General features: G+C 42.9%; 1 protein-coding gene across 1 annotated transcript in view; it reads left to right on the plus strand.

Annotated features, from left to right (window-relative positions):
* Nucleotides 1-24,537, plus strand: part of LOC126336396 (mitogen-activated protein kinase kinase kinase 7-like) — a 156,014-nt gene that overhangs the window by 59,734 nt on the left and 71,743 nt on the right. Inside the window, exons 6-8 of the mRNA XM_050000073.1 lie at nucleotides 11,606-11,739; nucleotides 13,436-13,516; nucleotides 13,728-13,837. Of these exons, the coding sequence (XP_049856030.1) occupies nucleotides 11,606-11,739; nucleotides 13,436-13,516; nucleotides 13,728-13,837 (325 nt within the window). The remainder of the gene's footprint in view (nucleotides 1-11,605; nucleotides 11,740-13,435; nucleotides 13,517-13,727; nucleotides 13,838-24,537) is intronic.

Raw genomic sequence — 24,537 nt, forward strand, 5'->3', positions numbered from 1 at the left:
TACTTCCCACCAACACCAACCTATCCGAACTCCGGAGATGGTAACTTGCCATTCAGTATATCCTCTCTTCTCGATATCCGCCAGGCCTCAACTTCCGCTAATTTAAAGTTGCCGCCGCTCATACCTCACCTGTCTTTCAACAACTTCTTTGTCTCTGTACTTCCGCCTCGACTGACATCTCTGCCCGAACTCTTTGCCTTTACAAATGTCTGCTTGTGTCTTTGTATGTGCGGATGGATATGTGTGTGTGTGCGCGAGTGTACACCTGTCCTTTTTTCCCCCTAAGGTAAGTCTTTCCGCTCCCGGGACTGGAATGACTCCTTACCCTCTCCCTTAAAACCCACATCCTTTCGTCTTTCCCTCTCCTCCCCTCTTTCCTGAAGAAGCAACTGTCGGTTGCAAAACCTGAAATTCTGTGTGTGTGTTTGTGTGTTTTATTTATGTGCCTGTCTACCGGCGCTTTCCCGCTTGGTAAGTCTTGGAATCTTTGTTTTTAATATATTTTTCCCATGTAGAAGTTTCTTTCTATTTTATTTACATAATTTCTTTTCAGTTATTTACTGACGCAGAGGTTTTGGCGCCAGTATTTATCTTTGTGCCTGCAAAGCATGCCTGTGTAGCCCTGCATATATTCGTCGGCTGAAGTTAGTTGTGGTGGCACCTACCAACATTTTTCAGAACTTCCACTTACTTTGTACTCAATTCTAAGCCACAGGCGGTTTTTTGGATTACAAAAACCAGAAAAAAGTGCAGCTTAAATTCAAGTAAATGCGGTACTTCAGCCAGTGTGTTCAGAAGGCAGATTGCCCTGTACATTTTGGAGGCAGTTGATGAATCCTCATCCTCTGATTTCCTAATAATGACTACATTGGCTGTTTTCCAGGACACTTCCTTGTTGTAAGGTCTCATCTAGCATGTCTGTTAGAATGGAGTTGATCTGTTTGATAGTATTTTTAAGAGTTTCCGAAAGTATTCCAACAGGGAATTGCTTCGTACTAGTTTTAAATCTAGCTATCGCTAGCACTACCTCTTCCTGAGCGAAATGATCGTAATGCACCATATTTCTTAATATTGCTCATTTGGTCATGTAAGTCCATATGGTGTTGTTGGTCATGTGTTTCTTCGTCATCACGGAGGTGCTTGCTTAGCAGAAGCTCGGCTGAGCATCTCCAGCCCTTTGTCATCATACTGTCTTCCTGTTGTAATGTTGACAAAACTGTTGCGATCTTAATTATTTTGTCTCCCCCATATGATGATCTGTAGTTATGTTTTAACAAAGTTGCCCCAGTGGTTTTGTCCTGTTTTGATTAGTTCTTTTTTGTACTTTTTTTCACATCGTGGTATAGCTCAAGTCCGAGTTCTTGATCTTGTGCATCTTGGCTCTTTGATAGTATAGTATAGTATAGTATATAGACCATGGTAGTTTGTTTCCGTCTGGCTTTCTCTCATGGAATGGCTGCTGACTTCGCTGTTTGGAGTAAGGCTCTTAGAATATCCATTTTGTGGTCTGTGCTACCTTGGATAATGCGTTGTTGAAAATCTTCTACTGTGTGTGTAATAATCAGCCAATTTGCCTTACCTGGAATTAATCGGCAATGTTTCAAGGTCGTTTAGCACGTCGCACGCGCCTTAGTGTGTGTGTGTGTGTGTGTGTGTGTGTGTGTGTGTGTGTGTGTACTTCACATTTTGCTATGCGTGCTAAAAAGTTTTTGTTTGGTAGTGATATGTCTATATTACTGATTCCTCCAGTGCTACCACAGTATGTTGGTGCTTGTCTTACCTCATTTAATACAAAAAGATTGTACTCATTTATGATGTTCTCTAGTGTCTGTTCTATTGATATACCAGAGCGTAAAGTGGGCATTAATGATTATCAGTATAAATAGTCTTCTACCTCTGGAAAATTGTGCAACTTCTCTGATTAGGTCTGCACAAAGTTAAATGTCATACAAATACTGTGCGTACAATGAAATGATTATCCATGTGTCTGTCTTTGGCCTCTCTCCTGATAGGTGTGCTTGATACAGCATCTACTATTAATCTTGTCGTAAAATCCTTGCTGATAGGTGTGTTGGAAAAGCTATGCAAGCACATTCCCCTCCCCACCCACCCACAAAAATACCACACCATTTTTGTGTAGGGAGGATGCGCATGACAGTGGGGAGGGAGGCAGGACACTGGACATTGAGATGAGGCGGGAGCCATGACTGGAGGATGACGTACTCACAACCGTCCAAGCCATCTGGATTGTGAGGCAAAAGGAACATCCTCCAGAAAACTGCTGCCAGGACATATGTCCAGGCCTGAGGGAGTGTCCTAGGGCAATGACAGCGACAGCGGGGGTGAGAGCACATCATTCCTCCACTCCTCCTGGGGTGCCCTAGTGCCACCAGCGGGTGGCTGTGAAGGTCGCACTGTTCTGTGAGGCTGTGAATGTGCAGGAAGAAAAGCAACACAATCACAGGGCAAATGACATGCAATCAAGCGCATAAAAGAGCCAATGTGTTCCTGAATCATGCCTTTTTCCATAAACCCTGAAAAGAACGAGATTCCTCGGTGCTAAGAAAAACTTGCGGACTATTGGCAGTGCGAGATGCTGCGGTGGATGTAACAAGTGTAGCAGCGTCTGATGGCGGTGGCCACACAGAAGCTCAGCTGGTGATGGCCCGTCTCTTAGGTGGGAGCAATAGGAGACAATAAAGAGCTGCAGTGCCTGTTCCCATCTGTGTGTGGTGCGAAGCTTGGCTACATGTTGTTTGAAAGTGCGTGCTAAGCATTCTGCTTCTCTGTTGGACTGAGAGTGAAACAGAGCACTTGTTACATTTTGTTCACAAAACTGTTCACTTTCAGGCAGCAGTCTGTTATAGATGACTGCATTGACTGAGAAAAGTCTGAGGTTACTATTAATTTTGGACACGAGGTCATTAATATACACTCCTGGAAATTGAAATAAGAACACCATGAATTCATTGTCCCAGGAAGGGGGTCAGATACATCACATGATCACACTGACAGAACCACAGGCACATAGACACAGGCGACAGAGCATGCACAATGTCGGCACTAGTACAGTGTATATCCACCTTTCGCAGCAATGCAGGCTGCTATTCTCCCATGGAGACGATCGTAGAGATGCTGGATGTAGTCCTGTGGAACGGCTTGCCATGCCATTTCCACCTGGCGTCTCAGTTGGACCAGCGTTCGTGCTGGACGTGCAGACCGCGTGAGACGACGCTTCATCCAGTCCCAAACATGCTCAATGGGGGACACATCCGGAGATCTTGCTGGCCAGGGTACTTGACTTACACCTTCTAGAGCACGTTGGGTGGCACGGGATACATGCGGACGTGCATTGTCCTGTTGGAACAGCAAGTTCCCTTGCCGGTCTAGGAATGGTAGAACGATGGATTCGATGACAGTTTGGATGTACCGTGCACTGTTCAGTGTCCCCTCGACGATCACCAGAGGTGTACGGCCAGTGTAGGAGATCGCTCCCCACACCATGATGCCGGGTGTTGGCCCTGTGTGCCTCGGTCGTATGCAGTCCTGATTGTGGCGCTCACCTGCACGGCGCCAAACACGCATACGACCATCGTTGGCACCAAGGCAGAAGCGACTCTCATCGCTGAAGACGACACATCTCCATTCGTCCCTCCATTCACGCCTGTCGCGACACCACTGGAGGCGGGCTGCACAATGTTGGGGCGTGAGCGGAAGACGGCCTAACGGTGTGCGGGACCGTAGCCCAGCTTCATGTAGATGGTTGCGAATGGTCCTCGCCGATACCCCAGGAGCAACAGTGTCCCTGCACTGCGTAGGATCCTACGGTCTTGGCGTGCATCCGTGCGTCGCTGCGGTCCGGTCCCAGGTCGACGGGCACGTGCACCTTCCACCGACCACTGGCGACAACATCGATGTACTGTGGAGACCTCATGCCCCATGTGTTGAGCAATTCGGCGGTACGTCCACCTGGCCTCCCGCATGTCCACTATACGCCATCGCTCAAAGTCTGTCAACTGCACATACGGTTCACGTCCACACTGTCGCGGCATGCTGCCAGTGTTAAAGACTGCGATGGAGCTCCGTATGCCACGGCAAACTGGCTGACACTGATGGCGGCGGTGCACAAATGCTGCGCAGCTAGGGCCATTCGACGGCCAACACCGCGGTTCCTGGTGTGTCCGCTGTGCCGTGCGTGTGATCAGTGCTTGTACAGCGCTCTCGCAGTGTCCGGAGCAAGTATGGTGGGTCTGACACACCGGTGTCAATGTGTTCTTTTTTCCATTTCCAGGAGTGTACATGAATCACAAGAGTCCTGATGCATTTCTCTGGGACACTCTCCACTTTTAAATCTGTCAATGACTCCCACCCAAGATAACATATTGTGTCCTTTGTACCAAGAAATTCACAATCCAGTCACAAATTTCATTTGATACCCCATACGATTGCACTTTTCATAATAACTATAGATGTGGTTACTAAGTCAAATACTTTTCAGAAATCAAGAAATGGTGCATTTATTTGACTATCTGACACATTGCTTTCAGTATGTCATGTGAGAGAAGTGTAAGGCTTTCATATGATTGATGTTTTCGGCACCGATTCTGATTGTCTTGGAGGAGCAGTGTTTTTGAAATCCATTCTGGTAGGCTTTCCTTATCTGTACAAACAGTTTAGGAGACAATCTGAGCAGCAGATGTTGCTGTCATTTATCAACTAGTTATGTCATCAGAAGATCAAAACAAATTGCAAAACAATTTAGAAAAGATACCTGTATGTTTCAAAAATTTTCAGATGATGCTAAATGATGAAAAGTGTGAGGTCATACACTTGAGAGCTAAAAGGAATCCATTAAATGTTGGTTACACAATAAATCAGTCGAAGCTAAAAGCCGTAAATTCAACCAAGTATGTAGGAATTACAATTACAGACAACTTAAATTGGAAGGAACACACAAAAAATGTGTGGGGAAGGCTAAACAAAGACTGTGTTTTATTGGAAGGAGACTTAGAAAATGTAACAGATCTATGAAAGAGACTGCTTACACTATGCTTGTCCATCCTCTCTTAGAATACTGTTGCACGGTGTGGGATCCTTACAAGACAGGATTGATGGAGTACATTGAAAAAGAAGGGCAGCATGTTTTATATCATCGTGAAATAGGGGAGAGAGTATCACTGAAATGATACAGCATTTGAGGTGGATATCATTAAAACAAAGGCATTTTGAAAAAGGCAATGCACTTGTAAAGTATTGAAGATTGGAAGACGAATATTTTGCCGTCACTGATAACATGTATGAACCCAGATACAGAACTGGGGTCTCCTATAATTTACTTCCATCAAAAGCCTAAGTATATTTGTTCAGAGGGGAAAATATCACAGAGGCAAAAAAGCATAGGAAGCATGATGGCCCTATTGTGTGTTAGTAGTATTGCCAGTGAAAAGATGTTGCCATTAATGATTGGAAAATTTTTAATTCTCACTTGGCTTCAAAGCAGAGAAACATCTTTGTGCTTGTAACATTTTATTTGCAATGCCTGAATGACTGCTGAAATTTGTACAAAGTGTTTCAGAAGTTTAAATGTTGAGATGATTGCAGCAGCATCATTCTTTTTAACGTCATCTCTCTGGCACATCTGATTTTGTGTTTCTTCCTGCTAAATGTGCAAGTTACGTGCAGCTTCTAGACATGGGCATTATTCATCTTGTGAAAGCTAAATGCAGAGTGGCTGTTCTGCAGAGGCAAATTTCATTCTTCAAAAGAAAGTCAGCCGGTCAGTAGTAGCCGATGGAGACAGGCGCAGCAACAGGGAAGGAAACGTTTTTATGTTATTTATGAGTTCCTAACCAGAAGCGAATTTTATTGTATCATCTGGTGCTTTAATAGTTTAGTTTCTTGAGTTTCTTCGTGTAAATTTAACATCTAATAGCCACAGTTCTCACGTTTTCATTTGCGTCAGAAAGTAAACCGATTCTGTGACATATTAAAAGTTCCTAATCGGGGCAAATTATTTACTTTCCCTTGAGTGCTTTGGTAGTTAGGTTTTTGAATATCTGCGTATTACTAGATACAGTTTGTGCATTTTCGTCAGGGTCTACAGCGGAGTTGCGCATCACGTGCTGATAGTCCGTTTATCTGAATGTTTAGCTTTGCATGGTCTTCAGTAAGGACAGGGACTGTAATTTTTGTGTGTGGATCCGAGCCAAGTTGGTGACTCTTTGCTCTCAGCTTCAGGCTGTGATGGCTTCGGTTACACAGCTTGAGGTTGCAGTAGATGGGCACCACTGTTGTGATCCAGTCGTGGAGATCCAATGGATGTCCAGCATGTCAAAGTCCTCCGATCGGTCCTCACCGGTGGCAAACCCAGTTACTGCTTGCACTGAGGCTGACCCCTCACCTGTGGTCGGGTGGGAGGTCGCCCCAGGGCGAAGCAGGCGGCAAAAGACTTCCCAGACAGCCGCATGTAAGGTCTCCCCGGTTTGTCTGACAAACAGGTTCCAGGTGCTGTCTGTGGCTGACACTGCCGCTGAGCCGAATGCTGTCGCCTGGCCTGTTTCAGAGGAAACCGCTCAGCCTGCAAGATCCGGGCAATCCCAGAGGGTGGGATTATTGGTAGTTGGGAACTCCAATGTTAGGCGCGTTATGGGGCCCCTTAGGGACTTGGCTGACAAGGAGGGTAAGAAAACCAATGTGCACTCCGTGTGCATTCCGAGTGGAGTCATTCAAGATGTGGAAAGGGTCCTTCCAGATTCCACGAGGAGCACAGGGTGCAGCCAACTGCAAGGTGGTTGCTCACATCGGTACCAATGATGTGTGTCACTTTGGATCAGAAGAGATTCTCTCTGGTTTCGAGCGGCTAACAGATGTGGTAAAGACTGCCAGTCTTGCTTGCAAGATGAAAGCAGAGCTGACCGTTTGCAGCATAGACGACAGGACCGATTGCGAACCTGTGGTACAGAGCAGAGTGGAGGGTCTGAATCAGAGGCTCAGACAGTTCTGCGACCGTGTAGGCTGCAGATTCCTTGACTTGTGCCGAAGGGTGGTTGGGTTTTGGGTTCCGCTGAATAGGTCAGGTTATCACCATACACAGGAGGCAGTTACACAAGTAGCAGGGGCTGTGTGGCGTAGACTGGGCAGTTTTTTAGGTTAGAGGGTCTCTGGAAAACACAAGAAGGGTTTCAGTCACAAAGGGTGCAGGCTGAACACAGGAAGAACGTAGATAGAGGAACCATTGGTATAACAGTTGTAAATTGTCGTAGCTGTGTTGGGAAAGTACCAGAGCTCCAAGCACTAATAGAAAGCCCTGATGTGCAAATCATTATAGGCACTGAAAGCTGGCTAAAGCCAGGTTCTGAAAAGATAGGCTAAACATTGGCGGTGGCGTGTTTGTTGCTGTCAGAAGTAGTTCAACTTGTTGTTAGTTAGTATGGGCAGAGATCATTGTTGGCAACTGGAATAAAATAGTAATTGGATCCTTTTACCGACCTCCCAGTCCAGATGATACAGTTGCTGAAAGGTTCAAAGAAAACTTCAGTTTGATTTCAAACACGTACCTGACTTATACAATAATAGTTGATGGTGACTTTAATTTACCCTTGATATGTTGGCGAAAATACATGTTTAATTCCGGAGGTACGCATAAAATATCATCCAAAATTATACTAAACACATTCTCTGAAAATTATTTCGAGCAGTTAGTTCATGAGCCCACGCGAATAGTAAACGATTGTGAAAACACACTTGACCTCTTAGCAACAAATAATCCTGAGTTAATAACCAGCATCAAAACGGAAATAGGGATTAGTGAACACAGGGTTGTTGAAGTGAGATTGAATATTGTAATACCCAAATCCTCGAAAAATAAGTGAAAAATATACCTATTCAATAAAGCGGATAAAAATTCACTTGCCTTCCTGAGGAGAGACAATCTCCACTCATTCCAAATTAATAGTATAAGTGTAGACCAGATGTGGCTTAAATTCGAGGAAATAGTATCGGCAGCAATTGAGAGATTTATGCCAAATAAACTGACAAACGATGGAGGTGATCCTCCTTGGTACACAAAAAGGGTTAAAACACTGTTGCAGAAACAACGAAACAAACATGCCAAACTTAAACAGACACAAAATCCCCAAGATTGCCGATCCTTTACAGAAGCTCAAAATTTAGCGCGCAGTTCAATGCGAGGTGCCTATAACAGTTTTCACAACGAAACTTTGTCTCGAAACCTGGCAGAAAATCCAGGGAGATTCTGGTCGTATGTGAAGTATGTTAGTGGCAAGAAACATTCAATGCCTTCTCTGCATGATAACAGTGGAGATACTATCAAAGACAGTGCTGCCAAAGCAGAGTTGCTAAACACAGCCTTCCGAAATACCTTCCGAAAGGAGACGAAGTAATATTCCAAAATTTAAATCGAGAACAGTTGCCAATACGAGTAACGTAGAAGTAAATATCCTCGGAGTAGTGAAGCAGCTCAAATGACTTAATAAAAGCAAGTCTTCTGGTCCAGACTGTATACCAGTTAGGTTCCTTTTGGAGTATGCTGATGCATTAACTTCATACTTAACAATCATATACAACCATTCGCTCGATGAAAGATCCGTACCCAAAGACTGGAAAGATGCACAGGTCACACCAATATTCAAGAAAGGTAGTAGGAGTAATCCACTAAATTACAGGCCCATATCGCTAACGTCAATATGCAGCAGGATTTTAGAACATACATAGTGTTCGAACATTATGAATTACCTCAAGGAAAATGGTCTTCTGACACACAGTCAACATGGGTTTAGAAAAAATCGTTCTGGTGAAACATAACTAGCTTCTTATTCACATGAAGTGCTGAGTGCTATTGACAAGGGATTTCAGATCAATTCTGTATTCTCGGATTTCTGGAAGGCTTCTGACACTGTACCACATAAGTGGCTCTTAGTGAAATTGCGTGCTTATGGAATATCGTCTCAGTTATGTGACTGGATTTGCGATTTCCTGTCAGAGAGGCCACAGTTCGTAGTAATTCATCAAGTAAAACAGAAGTGATTTTAGGCATTCCCCAAGGTAGTGTTATAGGCCCTTTGCTGTTCCTGATCTCTATAAACGATTTGGGAGACAATCTGAGCAGCCACCTTCAGTTGTTTGCAGATTACGCTATCATTTATCGGCTAATAAAGTCATCAGAAGATTAAAACAAACTGCAGAATGATTTAGAAAAAAATATCTGAATGGTGTGAAAAATGGCAGTTGACCCTAAATAACGAAAAGTGTGAGGTCATCCACATGAGTGCTAAAAGGAACTCGTTAAACTTCAGTTACACGATAAATCAGTCTAATCTAAAAGCCGTAAATTCAAATAAATACCTAGGTATTACAATTACAAACAACTTTAATTGGAAAGAACACATAGAAAATGTTGTGGGAGAGGCTAACTGAAGGCTGCGTTTTATTGGCAGGACACTTAGAAAATGTAACAGACCTACTAAGGAGACTGCATACACTACGCATGTCTGTCCTCTTTTAGAATACTGCTGTGCGGTGTGGGATCCTTACCAGATAGGACTGACGGAATACATTGAAAAAGTTCAAAGAAAGGTGGCATGTTTTGTATTATCGCGAAATATGGGAGAGAGAGTCACAGAAATGATACAGGATTTGGGCTGTAAATCATTAAAAGAAAAGCGTCTTTCATTGTGACGGAATCTTCTCACGGAATTCCAATCACCAACTTTCTCCTCCAAATGTGAAAATATTTTGTTGACACCAACCTACATAGGGTGGAACGATCACCACGAAAAAATGAGGGAAATCAGAGCTCATACGGAAAGATATAGGTGTTCATTCTTTCCGTGTGCTATACGAGATTGGAATAATGGAGAATTGTGAAGGTGGTTCGATGAACCCTCTGCCAGGCACTTAAATGTGATTTGCAGAGTATCCATGTAGATGTAGGTGTAATGAAAATAATTGTTTTACAGGCTATGCATATGTTTATTGCTGTTTGGAATATGTTGATTTACTTGAATGCTGTCACAGATATTCCAGCTAGTGTGATATATCAGGACTTTGTTGTAATGATGAAATAATGGTTTGCATATCAGGTAATAAGTGATTGTGTGTGAACTTTTAAAGAACTAAATGTGGGTTGGATGAAGATAGGGGATAGCGGAGATCAGGATTATGGCAATTATGATGATGATGATGATGATGATCACAATTATTATTATTATTATTATTATTATTATTATTATTATTATTATTATTATTCATCTGCATGAAATTTTGCTGTAACTAGTTTTCCTCATTCAGTGTCGTTAAGTTGGTTCGAGTCAGTAACACCCAGCTAGAGTGAGAACTCTGTCAGTTCGTAAGCATGTTCTGCTGGCAAGAAGAAGCAATAAATAAAGAATAATATTTAAATATTTTTCCCTTTTCATGTAATCGTATTTATCTAAAACACTAGTTGAATATAAGCAGATTCTTCTTCATTCTGGATGCTGCCTTTAAATCAAGACATTAGTTGATGATATCCATACGTGATGAAATAAATGCCTACTGAGTTAATAAAAATTGTGTGGCACTAATATTTGTACTAGGATTTTCTAGGCCAACTCATGTTTGTCTGTGATTGTGTACCTCAAAATTCTGATTAGGGCCACTTTGTTAGTATTCTGGAGCTAAACTGAATTTAAGGACAAAAACATTTTGTACCCCAGAGATTCATTAAAAAAAAGTTCTTCTGTGTGTGTGTGTGTGTGTATGTGTGTGTGTGTGTGTGTGTGTGTGCAGTGACTGCCTGTTAATGTATAACTTGAGTCATTCCATGTTTCTGATGTGTCTCCTTCATTATGGGATTTTCAGAACTCAATGTATGAATGAATGAAATTGTAGTAATTTGGTCCCAAAAGATTGACAATGAATAATTTTTCTTCTGTGGTGACCTGATTTATTGCAGTGTGTAGGCTCAATAGATGCAAGTTGAGGTAGGAAACAACAGATATTGTTTATCATTCATGCCAACGATATTTCATTCTTTTCTGTGTGTGCATTTGGTTTTTCTTCAATACTTTCCCGTACACATCTATCTTGGCCAAGATGTGATTATTTCTTGTGCACTTAGTTGATCATAATTCGAACAGCAACAAATAGATTTGAAGAATCCTAGCGCCTTAAAAATCAATCTAAAAGTGATATCTGAAGCCATATTTCTAAATGGAACATTTTATTTTTCTTTATTTTATTCTTCTTCCTTCACCTCCTCTTTCTCATCCTCAACATTAATCTTTTTGCATCTTGTTTTTGTTAATCTACAGTCACTCTCCTTGCATGACCTGAATCACAACAGTTTTAGTTTGTTGTAAATTTTCTTGGCCCTCTCAGAACAAAGTTTACTTTCACCATTGTTAATGTTGTTTGAGAGACTTAAAATTTTCAGTTGCTTTATCCTTTGTCTCTATTGTTAAACTAGTATAGGTCTTCCCTTATTTTTGCATTGCTGAAAAATGACATGTCAAACAGAGAATGTTTCTGGTTATTTGAAGATGACTGACTTTCCAGGAAAGTAATTGTAAATTATCTCTAACAGTTCTTGTTTTTAATCTTGTAGGTGTTGGGACAAAAATCCAGCAAACAGACCATCAATGGATGAAGTTGTTCATATAATGAATGCACTTTTTCCATTCTTTACTGGGTATGATGAACCTGTACAATATTCTTCTGGAGATGAAGAGTCTTCTCAAGGTATGTGCTGGCAAATGCTCAGTCAAGTACTAGAATGTGTGATTGTTCTGCCATATAGAAATATACTATTGCTGGAACAACCTCAAGAGTTTGTGTGGGATAAGACTATGGGGCACTTGCAATTGAACCAAGTTATATTGTTCACATCTAATTATTAGAAAATCTACAAGGCAGTTCTTGTCTTTGAAGTTAATCACATGATTTTAATTGTTAAATATTGTCTTTATTTAAATACAAAGAATATTTGAAAAGCAAGGGTAGTTTGCTTATATATGATTGTTGACAGCTCAGAGCAAGTTTACAGTAAGTAGTGCTATCTATTGACTGTTTATGAAACTGCAGAAGTAATATGACTGTTAAAAAAGGCTTTGGAAATCATTGCTCCTGTAAGTTTCAAATTATGTGCTGTAATTCAAAATTTGCGTACTAAAAGACGTACAGTTGCTGCAATTCATCAGGAGTTAATGTACACCTCCTACATCACTTTGAGATGATCGTTGGATTAAATAAATTACGAGATAAGATTCAAAATTTCTGTTGGGAATTTTTCATCCACTTAAGTACAATCCCAACTCTATGCCCAGTGACACTTTGACACTTCAAACGGTGGCTTGGAGGACAACAGTTTGAAGGTGCTGGGGATGAATGCAGAAGGGTTTAAGAAACTAGTGCAATGTTTCAAAAAATGCTTAGAAGGGAATAATGATTATGTAGAAAAGTAAGATAGGTGTTCAATAAACTAAATCAACCATATAAAGATTTTCTAATGAAAGTAATTTTCATTTATTGGCTCTTACTTTTCAAATAATCTAGATGTTATCACTGTAAGCTGTATTATGTGTGATACATACAAAAATTTTTAATACTTTCACATTCAAAAGAGAGGTACTACTGAACACACGAAACACAGTCATATTTTATTGAGGTTTTTGCAAATGAGCTTTGTTTTATGTAACTAACTCTAGTTCATTGTTCAATGGAACTTAGGAGTTTTTATACTACACTCATCTATGATAACAGTTAAGTTCCTGACGAGTGACTGCTGTGTGAGTCTAACAAAATACCACTAGAAATCAACAAGTCTTTGCGGACATTATCTGTATTAAGTGGATAAATGTCCACAAGCCCAGTGAGCATGGAACTATTCCAGTATTACCAGTCAGGGTTTCACTGAGATGATGGTGCTAATGTAACCAGAAGCAAGTGACTTTTTTTTATGTCTTTTCCACAAATGATTCAGATCCTCATAGCACAATACAAAGAACAAACAGGTGCAGCACTTGCAATGTAGTATGGCTGATAGACAGCAGTGATATTGTCACAGCAATTAAAATACTTTATTTAATTGTCTCATTTTGAGGCCACGCATACATGTCCTTGTGAATAATCATCAGTGATGAATAGGAGTTTACATCAGATAAATTAATAGTTTGGCTTTTATTACTATTATCAGTATTTGTGTTCGTGGATATTACAAGATTTAGTGTTGTATGGATGACGTGTAACATGAAACTGATGTAGAGTACAAGGATTACTGCCTCATATTACAGAAAACATTTGGTGTTGTAATTTGAGCGCACATTTTTTAAGTATCTCATCCCCATAAATTTTTTGAGTAAATTGACTGGAAATAAATGCTAAATAGTTGTATATCAAATTTATTACATATACTGATACATTCTCTTTTATTTTTTAGGTAGTGCTCTGCCAGAAGAATATGACTCAGATGATGAAGACACACAAGCTGAGATGGGAACAACTTTGACAGATCGTTCAAGTGAGTTTTGTCACCTTATTCCAAGAAGTTATGTCTTTTGTTGAAGTATGTAAGGTTCATTTTTAAAATAGCATTGAGGGGTAACTGATGATATATTAGCTTTTCAGTTTTGAAAGATGTAGATAATTTTTTTCTTGTTTATGCCTCTTTCATTCAATTTATTTACTCCTGGTGGTCAGTAAAAACTCAGACTATATTCCTTATTTTTCAGAGACCCAAGTCTCTTCAACATCAACAATGAATGGTTCTATTATGACACAAGGAAAAACAGAGCTGGTGGCAGAGAGTCTGAAGAAACCTCTACAAATTGAAGTTGACCCTGTAAGTAAAAGTTTGTTGAAAATACACCAGCTGCTGAAGCAAGAACAACTGCGTGCGCGCGCGCACCCACGCCTACACACACACACACACACACACACACACACACACACACACACACAGAGCAAGATAAAAACGACTCTCTATGTGCCTCCGTATGAGCCCTAATTTCTCATATCTTATCTTCTTCGTCGTTAAGTGCAATGTATGTTGGCAGCAATAGAATTGTCCAGCAGTCAGCTTCAAATGCCGGTTCTCTAAATTTTCTCAGTATCGTTCCTCGAAGAGAATGTCGCCTTCCCTCCAGGGATTCCCATTTGAGTTCCCAAACCATCTCTGTAATGCTTACATGTTGTTCAAACCTACTGGTAACAAATCTAACAGCCCAGCTCTGAATTGCTTTGATGTTTTCCTTCAATCCAGTGTGGTACGGATCCCAAACTCCCGATCAGTACTCAAGAATAGGTCACTCTAGCATCCTATATGCGTTCTCCTTTATATGTGAACCACACTTTCCAAAACTTCTCCCGGTAGACCAAAGGTGACCATTGTAATGTATGTAAACACTACAGGTTTAGTCTTCATATGCATCTAACTTACATTTTTCCACATTTAGAGTTAGCTGCCATTTATCACACCAATTAGAAAATTTACCTAAGTCATCTTGTGTCTTCCTACAGTCAGTCAACTTTGGCACCTTACTGTACGCAACAGCATCATCAGTAAACAACTGGAGATTGCTGCCCACCCTGTCAACCAAGTCATTTATGTATATAGAGAACAACAACAGTCCTGTCACACTTTCCTGGGGCACTCCTGATGATACCCTTGTCTCTGATGAACACTCGCAGTTGGGAATAACATACTGGATTCTATTACTTAAGTAGTCTTTGAGCCACTCGCATATCTATGAGCTTATTCCATATGCTTATACATTCATTAATACTCTGCAATGGGGCACCGTGTCAAATGCTTTCCGGAAATCTAGAACTATGGAATCAGCCTGTTGCCGTTCATCCTTAGCTCACTGTGTATCATGCGAGAAAAGGGCAAGCTGAGTTTCACACGAGTAATGCTTCCGAAAACCGTGCTGATTCTGCTCCTGTGGGTCCGGGGGTCAGAATAAGCCCAAGGTATTCTTGCCTGATGTAAGAGGTGACTAAAAGGAGTTTCAGAGTGTCGCTTTCTCCGTCAGCGATGGACTTCTTTGAACCTGATATCCAGCATGGTAGCCAGTGTGTTGTGGTGGGGCTGCCCCTTGACCACAGACGGCTTGCTGTGCTGATGCCTGCGCCGTTAACTCCCCACGTATGGCAAGGGGTAGATGATCATCCTCCTGGGGCATTGGGACTCCTGGCAATGGCCATCCTGTCTGGTGTCCTTTGCTGCGGCTGGTTGGCACCCATGGGGAGGGCCCCTGGTTGGAATGGGTGGCATCAGTGTGGATGACACGCCATTAAGCATAGTTCATCATCTCTTTCTGGTGGTGCACCACCAGCTGTCTCTAAGCGGGCAAAGTCTAACTACAATTCTAAGAAATATGACCCCAAGTCGTTCCCCTCCCTAGCCACACCATGGGAGGAATGCCAGGCTAAGGATGGCAGTGAAACATATTCGCCCCGGTACCTCGTATGTATGAGAGTTGGTGGGGAATCTTTCATGTCCATGAAGCCTCAGTTTTTTGTGGAGCATTTGGAGGACAAGTTTGGGGAGGTGGAGGGCTTGTCGAAAATGTGCTCTGGGTCAGTTTTGATAAAAACAGCATCCTCTGCCCAGTCACGGGCATTACTCACTTGTGGCAAGTTGGGGATGTTTCTGTTACCATCATGCCTCATTAGAGCTTAAATATGGCCCAGGATATTATATTTCACAGGAACCTTCTTTTGCAGTCTGACAATGAGCTGCACGCCAATTTAGAGCAGTGAGTTGTACATTTCATCCAACATGCCCATCAAGGTCCGAGGGATAATCAGGTTGCCACTGGTGCCTTCATCTTTGCCTTCGAGGGTAATACATTGCTTGAGAAGGTCAAGGTGATGGTCTACCGTTGTGATGTAAACCCTATATCCCTCCCCTGATGCGGTGCTTTAAGTGCTGGCAGTTCGGCCATATATCTTGCTGCTGTACTTCCAGTGTCACATGTCGAGATTGCGGATGCCCATCACATGCCTATACGCCATGTGCCCCACCTCCCATCTGTGTCAACTGCAGAGAGCACCATTCGCCTTGCTCACCAGACTGCAGGATTATCCAGAAAAAAAGGAAAATCATGGAGTACAAGACCCTGGACCGACTGACCTGCACTGAGACTAAGAGAAAATTTGAACACCTGCATCCTGTATGTATGACATCATCTTATGACACTGCTACAACAGTTCTGGCTCCATCAGTTCTGCCAACCCCAGTCACCACTCAGAGCCAGAAAACTATACCTGCCCCCTTGATGGTGGAGGGAGGGCCATTTCCCTCCCTGTTGCTCCCGCACCACCTTTGTTGGGAGGAACACCCCCCCAAACCATCAGGGACGTCCGTCCACACTTCTAAGTCGGAGAAGCATAAGTCTTTTCGGCTTCTCTCGCTAGGAAGGGGTCCCTTGGGTCACTTCCTTCCCAGGTTTCTGTTAGTGGGAAAGATGACACCCGCCAGTGGCTGAAGAGCTCAAAAGCAGCTAGTCATAGGACTTCATGCTCATCTTCAGTCCCGGAGACTGAGCCAGTGAAGTCCTCCCAGTCGGGGAAACCCAAGGAGCAGTGAGAGAAATCCAAAAATAAGACCCCTAAGACCAAGGAAATTGCGATGGCACCCACACCTACGAGCTCTGTCTCTAAGGATGGGGTGGAGATTCTGGTGCCCGCTGAGGACCTAGATCTCGTCAGACCCTCAGAGACAATGGATATAGACTGCCCAGGGAATAAGTCTGTGGCAACAGGTGGCTCTGAGGCGTAAACTGCCTCATTGAATGTTCCATGCTTTCCCAGCCTCACGATGACATCATCCTCCAGTACAATTGCGGCAGTTTTTTCCACCACCTGGCTGAGCTACGGGAACTGTTAAGCTTTTACTCCTGCTATCTGCATTGCCCTCCTGGAAACCTGGTTCCCAGCAATGCAGACCCCTGCCCTCCATATCTATAGGGGATATTACAAGAACCGTAGTGACTGTTATCGAGTGTCAGGTGAAATTTGTGTTTATGTCCTAAACTCAGTCTGTAGTGACACTGTGCCCCTTCAACCCCTTTTGAAACTATGACTGTCAGAATAAGGGCAACACAGGAAATAACTTTCTGCAATGTATATCTTCCTCCAGATGATGCAGTACCCCTGAATGTATTAGCTGCACTGATTGATCAACTCCCTAAACCTTTCCTACTTCTGGGAGATTTTAACGCCCATAACCCCTTGTGGGGTGGCACCGTGCTTACTGGCCAAGGTAGAGATGTCGAAACGTTACTGTCTCTGTTCAACCTCACCCTCTTAAATACTGGGGTCACCACACATTTCACTGTGGCTCATGGTAGTTACTCGGCCATTGGTTTATCAATTTGCAGCCCCGGACTTCTGCCATCTATCCACTGGAGAGCATCTTCCCCATCCTCCTGTTGCTGCCCCGGCGTCAGGCTCTCGGACGCCCTCCCAGATGGGCTTTTAACAAGGCGGACTGGGAAACTTTCACCTTGCTGTGACCGTTGAATCTCCCCCACACGGTGACATTGATGTGATGGTTGAGCACATGACTACAACAATTGTTTCTGCGGCAGAAACCGCAATCCCTTGCTCTTTACGGTGCCTCTGGTCGCCGGAAGTTGCTGATGCAGTTAAGGAGCGCCAGTGAGCTCTACCGCAGCATAAGTGGCACCCTACCCTGGAGCACCTCATAGCCTTTAAATGGCTCTGTGCCCACGTTTACCAACTTATTAAACAACAGAAGCAGGAGTATTGGGAGAGATACATCTCGACCGTTGGGTGCCATACGTCACCTTCCCAAGTCTGGGCAAAGATCAAACGTCTTTTCGGGTACCAGACTCCAGCAGGTGTTCCCAGTGTTACCATAAATGGCATGTTATCTACCAACGCAAATGCGATTGCCAAGCACTTAGCTGGGCACTTTGCACGAGCCTCTGTGTCGGAGAATTAACCCCCAGCCTTTCGCACTCTCAAGTGGTGGCTGGAAGGAAAAGTCCTCTGATTCACTACACGCCACAGTGAATCCTATAACACCCCATATACAGAGTGGGAGCTCCTCAGTACCTTGGCAAATTGCCCCGACACAGTTCCTGGGCCTGATCAGATCCACAGCCAGATGATTAAACATCTCTCATCTGACTACAAGCGACATATCCTCATGATCTTCAACCGGATCCGGTGTGACGGCGAATTTCCGTCACAATGGCAGGATAGCACCATCATTCTGGTGCTCAAACCCGGTAAAAACCCACTTGATGTGGATAGCTATTGGCCCATCAGCCTCACCGACATTGTTTGTAAACTGCTGGAACGTATGACGTGTCGGCGGTTGTGTTGGCTCGTGGAGTCACGTGGCCTACTGGCTCCATGTTAGGGCAGCTTCCGCCACAGTCGCTCTACCACTGATAATCTTGTGTCCATTGAGTCTGCCATCCGAACAGCCTATTCCAGATGCCAACACCTGGTTGCCGTCTTTTTTGACTTAGGTAAAGCATACAGCACGACCTGGCGACATCATATCCTTGCCACATTGTATGAGTGGGATCTCCGGGTCCCACTCCCAATTTTATCCAGAACTTCCTGTCGCTCTGTACTTCCCATGTCCAAATTGGTGCCTCCCATAGTCCCATCCGTATCCAGGAGAATGGAGTTCTGCAGGGTTATGTATTAAATGTGTCTATTTTTAGTGGCAATTAACGGTGTAGCAGTAGCTGTCAGGCCCTCCGTCTCACCTTCTCTGTATGCAGACAACTTCTGCATTTTGTACTGGTGCTCCAGTACTGATGTTGCTGAATGTCACATACTGGGAGCCATCCATAAGGCACAGTCATGGGCTCTAGCCCATGGCTTCCAGTTTTCCACCATGAAGACGTGTTTCATGCGTTTCTGTCGGCATCTTGTACCGTTCATCTGGAACCAGCTCTTTACCGAAATGACGATCCATTCACTGTAATGGAGACACATTGATTCTTAAGTCTGGTTTTCGATGCTCATTTGACTTGGCTTCGTCAGCTTAAACGGAAGTGTTGGCAGCACCTCAATACCCTCCGCTGCCTGAGCATCACCAACTGGGGTGCAGATTGCTCCATGCTGCTGCAGCTCTACAGAGCTCTTGTTCAATCCCGCCTTGACTATGGGAGTGTGATTTATGGTTCGGCAGCACCCTCAGCATTGGGTTTGCTTGACCCATTGCACCATTGCAGAGTTTGACTAGCGACAGGAACTTTTAGGACGAGTCCGGTGACAAGCGTACTGGTGGAGGCTGGAGTCCCTCCATTGAAGATCACACGTGCACAACTGCTCGCCAGTTACATTGCACACATTTATAGCTCTCCTGAACATCCTGATTACTGCCTTCTTTTCCCAACCATGGCAGTTCACCTCCCGCACAGGCGGCCCAGGCCATGGCTAATGATTGCGTGCGATTTCTTCTGTCTGAACTGGAGTTCTTCCCTTCACCACCTCTCCTCGAGGTCCATTCACATACACTTCCGTGGTGTAGCTGTAGGCCGAAGCTTCGCCTGGAGCTTTCGCGTGGCCCTAAGGACTCCATTAACCCTGCGGCTCTCCACTGTCACTTCCTCTTGATTTTTGGAGTGTTCTGGGGCTCTGAAGTGGTTTACACCGATGGTTCGATGGCTGATGGTAATGTTGGCTTCACCTTTGTCCACTGAGGCCATATTGAACAGCATTCCTTGCCCAATGGATGAAGTGTATTCACTGCAGAGCTGGTGGCCGTATCTCGTGCACTTCAGTATATCTGTTCATGCTCCAAGGAATTGTTTCTTCTGTGTACTGACTCCTTGAGCAGCCTACAAGCTATCGACCAGTGCTACCCTCGCCATCCTTTGGTGGCGTCCATGCAGGAGTCCACTTACGCTCTGGACCGGTCCCATTGTTCAGTGGTGTTTATGTGGACCACAGGACACGACGGCATCCCAGACAATGAACTTGCCTACAGGCAGTCCAAACAGGCTACACAGAAACCTATTCTGGAGATGGGCACATGTGAACCTGACCTGTGTTCTGACTTACGCTGCAGGGTTTTTTGACTTTAGGAGTCGGAATGGCATAGCAATACACACAGCAAACTTTGTGTCACTAAGGAGACTACGAATGTGTGGAAGTCTTCCATGCAGGCCTCTTGCAGGGAATCAGTTGTATTCTGTCAGATTCGCACTTGCCACTCGTGGGCGACCCACAGTTACCTCTTGCGCCGTGAAGACTCGCCTCAGTGTCGGTGCAGCGCTCAGTTAACAGTGTCCCGTATTCCGGTGCACGTTCCACTTTGACTGCCCAGCTACGAAATCTTGGGTTACCGGACTCGTTGCTGCTCATTTTCTCTGACAACGCCTCATTGGGTGATTTAGTTTTACATTTTATTTGTGAGGGTAGGTTTTATTATTTGATCTAAGTTTTAGCACATGTCCTTTGTCCCTCTGTGTCCTCCACCCTTTTAGGGTGGAGGTTTTAGTGTGTCACAGAGTGGCTGGTTTTTCCTTTTGATTCTCATGGTCGGCCAGCCACTGTAATCTGCTTTCTTGTTTTACTTTCTTCTGTTTCTAGCATCTCCTGTTGTTTTCTTGTCTTCTTTTGTTCCTGTTAGTGTTTATTGCCTTTCCTTTGTTCTTGTGGTTTTTCCTTTCTTTCTTTTTTGTGTTACATGTCTCGTCTGGTTTATTCTCACACTTGTTGCATTGTTTTATCAGGAACAAGGGACCGATGACCTCGTAGTTTGGTCCCTTCTCCCCCCTCTTTTACACCAACCAACCATGCTGATTCCTGGACATAAGGTTCTCAGTGTCAAGAAAGTTTATTATATTCAAACTGAAAACATGCTCAAGGATTTCGCAGCAAACCAAAGTTATGGATATTGATCTGTAATTTTGGGGGTCCATTCTTTTGTCCTTATTATGTGTAGGAGTCACTGATCCAGCCAGGTGGGCCATTACTTGCAGAATAATACTATAGTTACTGTCCTTTGTAGAATTGCAGACTGTAAAGTAAACTAAATGAGTTTTGAGTTCATGAACTGTTTCTTCTGCGGTCCTAATATAATAGTGCAAGCTATCTTGAGAGGCTCTCCCCTTCATTTAAATTTCATTGGCCAAGATCAGTTCTACAGTTAAAATGATTGTTGATTAAATCACTGTAAGTTAAATTTATGTTGCACCCTAATAACAGTAGTAATGGGATTTCATTTGATTTTCCTTAAGGGAGCCAACTGATTCATTGTGTACTCCCAAATTTGTTAAGCTTAGTTGTGGGATTTGTGGCTTTTAACTGGAAGTAAACGCACATTCCTTTCATTTCAATGTAAATTGTGACATGGCCATTGCAACAATAATTGCTGCAACTTATAACTACAATGTATGTCGCACCCGGTCTTAAGTTGTCATGCCATTGCTGTGTCACTGGATGATCAGAATGTTGGTAAACAAATCTGTAAAGCAATTTTGTAGGGCAACCATTAAGAATTTGTCTGTATGACATTCTGAATAACTTGTTCTCAGTGTAAACCAGGGTATTTCTAGTTCTTCCTCAACTGTCGTTTCAAAATACCTATGTTGGCAGAACCATGTCCACCTTTCTTTGCCATTATTATTTATTTGCAACATCATACTGACAAGTGGGCTCATAGTGCCAAGTTCTTTGTAAATTTGAGTCACTTTGTAATCACTTAAATAAAATGTCACTTGCCTTCTCAACCCGTGAAATTTAATTTCTCTTCCTCTTTTCGTTCTAGATGCTTCCCCCTTTTTTTGACAGTGTAGGTACCAAAATGGTAAATGCAGAGTTCTCCATGGTAGCAGTGGCAATAAATGTAGGCTTGTATTTTATTTTGAAGAGTATATCCTCCAAAACAGTACAATTTCTTGTGTGTGTAAACTGTCTGTGATTGAATAAAAATTTTCACTGAAGCTCTTTCATGACTTAATTTTCCATCCACCGGTGAATATGCAGTGAGTTTATATAAAAATAGAGGGAAACATTCCACGTGGGAAAAATATATCTAAAAACAAAAATTCTGTAACTTACCAAACGAAAGCATCGGTACGTTGATAGAGACAATAACAAACAAACACACACACACACACACACACACACACACACACACACACACACACACACACACACACACACAAATTTCAAGCTTTCACAACCCACAGTTGCTTCATCAAGAAAGAGGGAAGGAGAGGGAAAGACGAAGATGTGGGTTTTAAGGGAGAGGGTAAGGAGTCATTCCAATCCTGGGAGCGGAAAGACTTACCTTGGGGGAAAAAAGGAGCAGGTATACACTTGCGCACACACACACTCATATCCATCCACACATATACAGACACAAGCAGATATGTCTGCTTGTGTCTGTACCATGCAAGTACTAATGTACCATTGTTGAAATGTGGCAAGCCAGTTGGACCTGGGAGAACTGAAGATTTCAGATGTCCTGTGAAATAGTTGCAAATTTTAGTATATGACATAATTTTTTAAGCAATAGATTGCAGAAATTTGCTGAACAAGGTACAAACAAAAGCAACATGAGCCATAAAACTGTTATAAATATAGGTTGATTGATTTGGTTAAGCGAGGGGGGGGGGGGGGGGGGGTGTCACACAGTGACACTTGTTATAAATATAGCTTCAAGGATAATACCTATCTGAGAGAGATAATTATTTATAGTTTTTATGTGACCTAGTTGAGCCTTGTACTTCTCTGTGTGCTTATTCGGAGGCTAAATTTATCAGAACTTTCACAAATTGATATGATCAGGTGGGATGGGCTAACACTAAATCCAGGAAGAGCACAATTGTAAATATGTGCATTTGGGTGTGTCTGGTGTGAGTGAGTGGTTCCTTATTTTTATTTATTGTAAGCATTAAACTATGAAATATGAAACTGAAAATGGCAGTAAGTGATGATAACAGTAATAGCAGTAACAACAATAGGATCCTATGGCTACAGTATCAGTGAATCACAGTTGGAAATGGTCATCTTTTACAAACAAGTCACATAGGCATTGTGGGACCTGTACCCAATTGAACTAAAAGGGGATAATGAATGTATAAAAAGAAGGGCAGCAATAATGGTCAAATGTTTGTTTGTTCCACTGGGGGTGACACAGAGTGAAAAAAAAATCTGAAATGGTAGACAGTTAAAAACAGATGCAAACTATCCCATGAAAGCCTACTTAGTAAAGTTTCGAGAACCAACTTTAAGTGACTAATCTAAGAATATACAACAAAACCCCACATGTCACTCCCATTGTAGTAGCAAAGAGAAGACCAGACTAATTGCAGTATGCATAAAGTCTTTTAAACAGTCTGCCACTGTATGCATGAATGGAATGGGAACAGGCCTTAGTAACTGGTACAGTGGTTTGTGAAGAGTATCGATATATGTGGAGATAAAATAGAAAGAAACTTCCACATGGGAAAAATATATTAAAAACAAAGATTCCAAGACTTACCAAGCAGGAAAGTGCCAGTAGACAGGCACAATAAAATAACACACAAACACACACACACAAAATTTCGAACTTTCGCAACCGGCGGCTGCTTCGTCAGGAAAGAGGGAAGGAAAAGGAAAGATGAAAGGATGTGGGTTTTAAGGGAGAGGGTAAGGAGTCATTCCAATCCCGGGAGCGGAAAGACTTACCTTAGGGGGAAAAAAGCAGTCTGGTCTGCTTGTGTCTGTGTATGTATGTATGGATATGTGTGTGTGCGTGCGCGAGTATATACCTATCCTTTTTTCCCCCTAAGGTAAGTCTTTCTGCTCCCGCGATTGGAATGACTCCTTACCCTCTCCCTTAAAACCCACATCCTTTCATCTTTCCTTTTCCTTTCCTCTTTCCTGAAGAAGCAGCCGCCGGTTGCGAAAGCTCGAAATTTGTGTGTGTGTGTGTGTGTGTGTGTGTGTGTGTGTGTGTGTGTGTGTGTGTGTGTGTGTGTGTGTTTGTGTGTTATTTTATTGTGCCTGTCTACCGGCGCTTTCCCGCTTAGTAAGTCTTGATATATGTGGAGATGTAGATATACAATGCTAATAATAAACATCTTGCATCAGAATGTACATCATTTTGCAAAGCTTAATAATGAGCAAGTCACCACCCAGAAAGGTGAAAATGTGACTAATATGTAGCTGTTGTGTATCAGTTGAAACCATACTTGGTGTGTGAAATTCTTGAATTGTTTGAGAAAATGATTCAGTGGAAATAGTTGTTTATAATTTGTAGGTGTCAGCTGACATCTAAGGAGATCACTGTTCTTGATTACTTTATTACAATCCAGCTTTGTGGGAAGCTGAGCTTCACCACTAGTGTAAATCAGATGCACTGATCACTACACCAACCAGACACAGTGCTCACTGCAACTGCGTGACTGCCGTAGCATGCCTACCCTCAGGCACAAATTCTCAACTTATACTACATGCTACTGATGTGTAGTGCTCATGAGCACAGGCGCTACGCGAGTAGTGTGTGGTATAAGTTGAGAATTTGAGTTCAACGGGAGGCATACTGGGTAG

The sequence above is a fragment of the Schistocerca gregaria genome, chromosome 2 (assembly GCF_023897955.1).
Source record: "Schistocerca gregaria isolate iqSchGreg1 chromosome 2, iqSchGreg1.2, whole genome shotgun sequence".
Classification (NCBI taxonomy): Eukaryota; Metazoa; Arthropoda; class Insecta; order Orthoptera; family Acrididae; genus Schistocerca; species Schistocerca gregaria.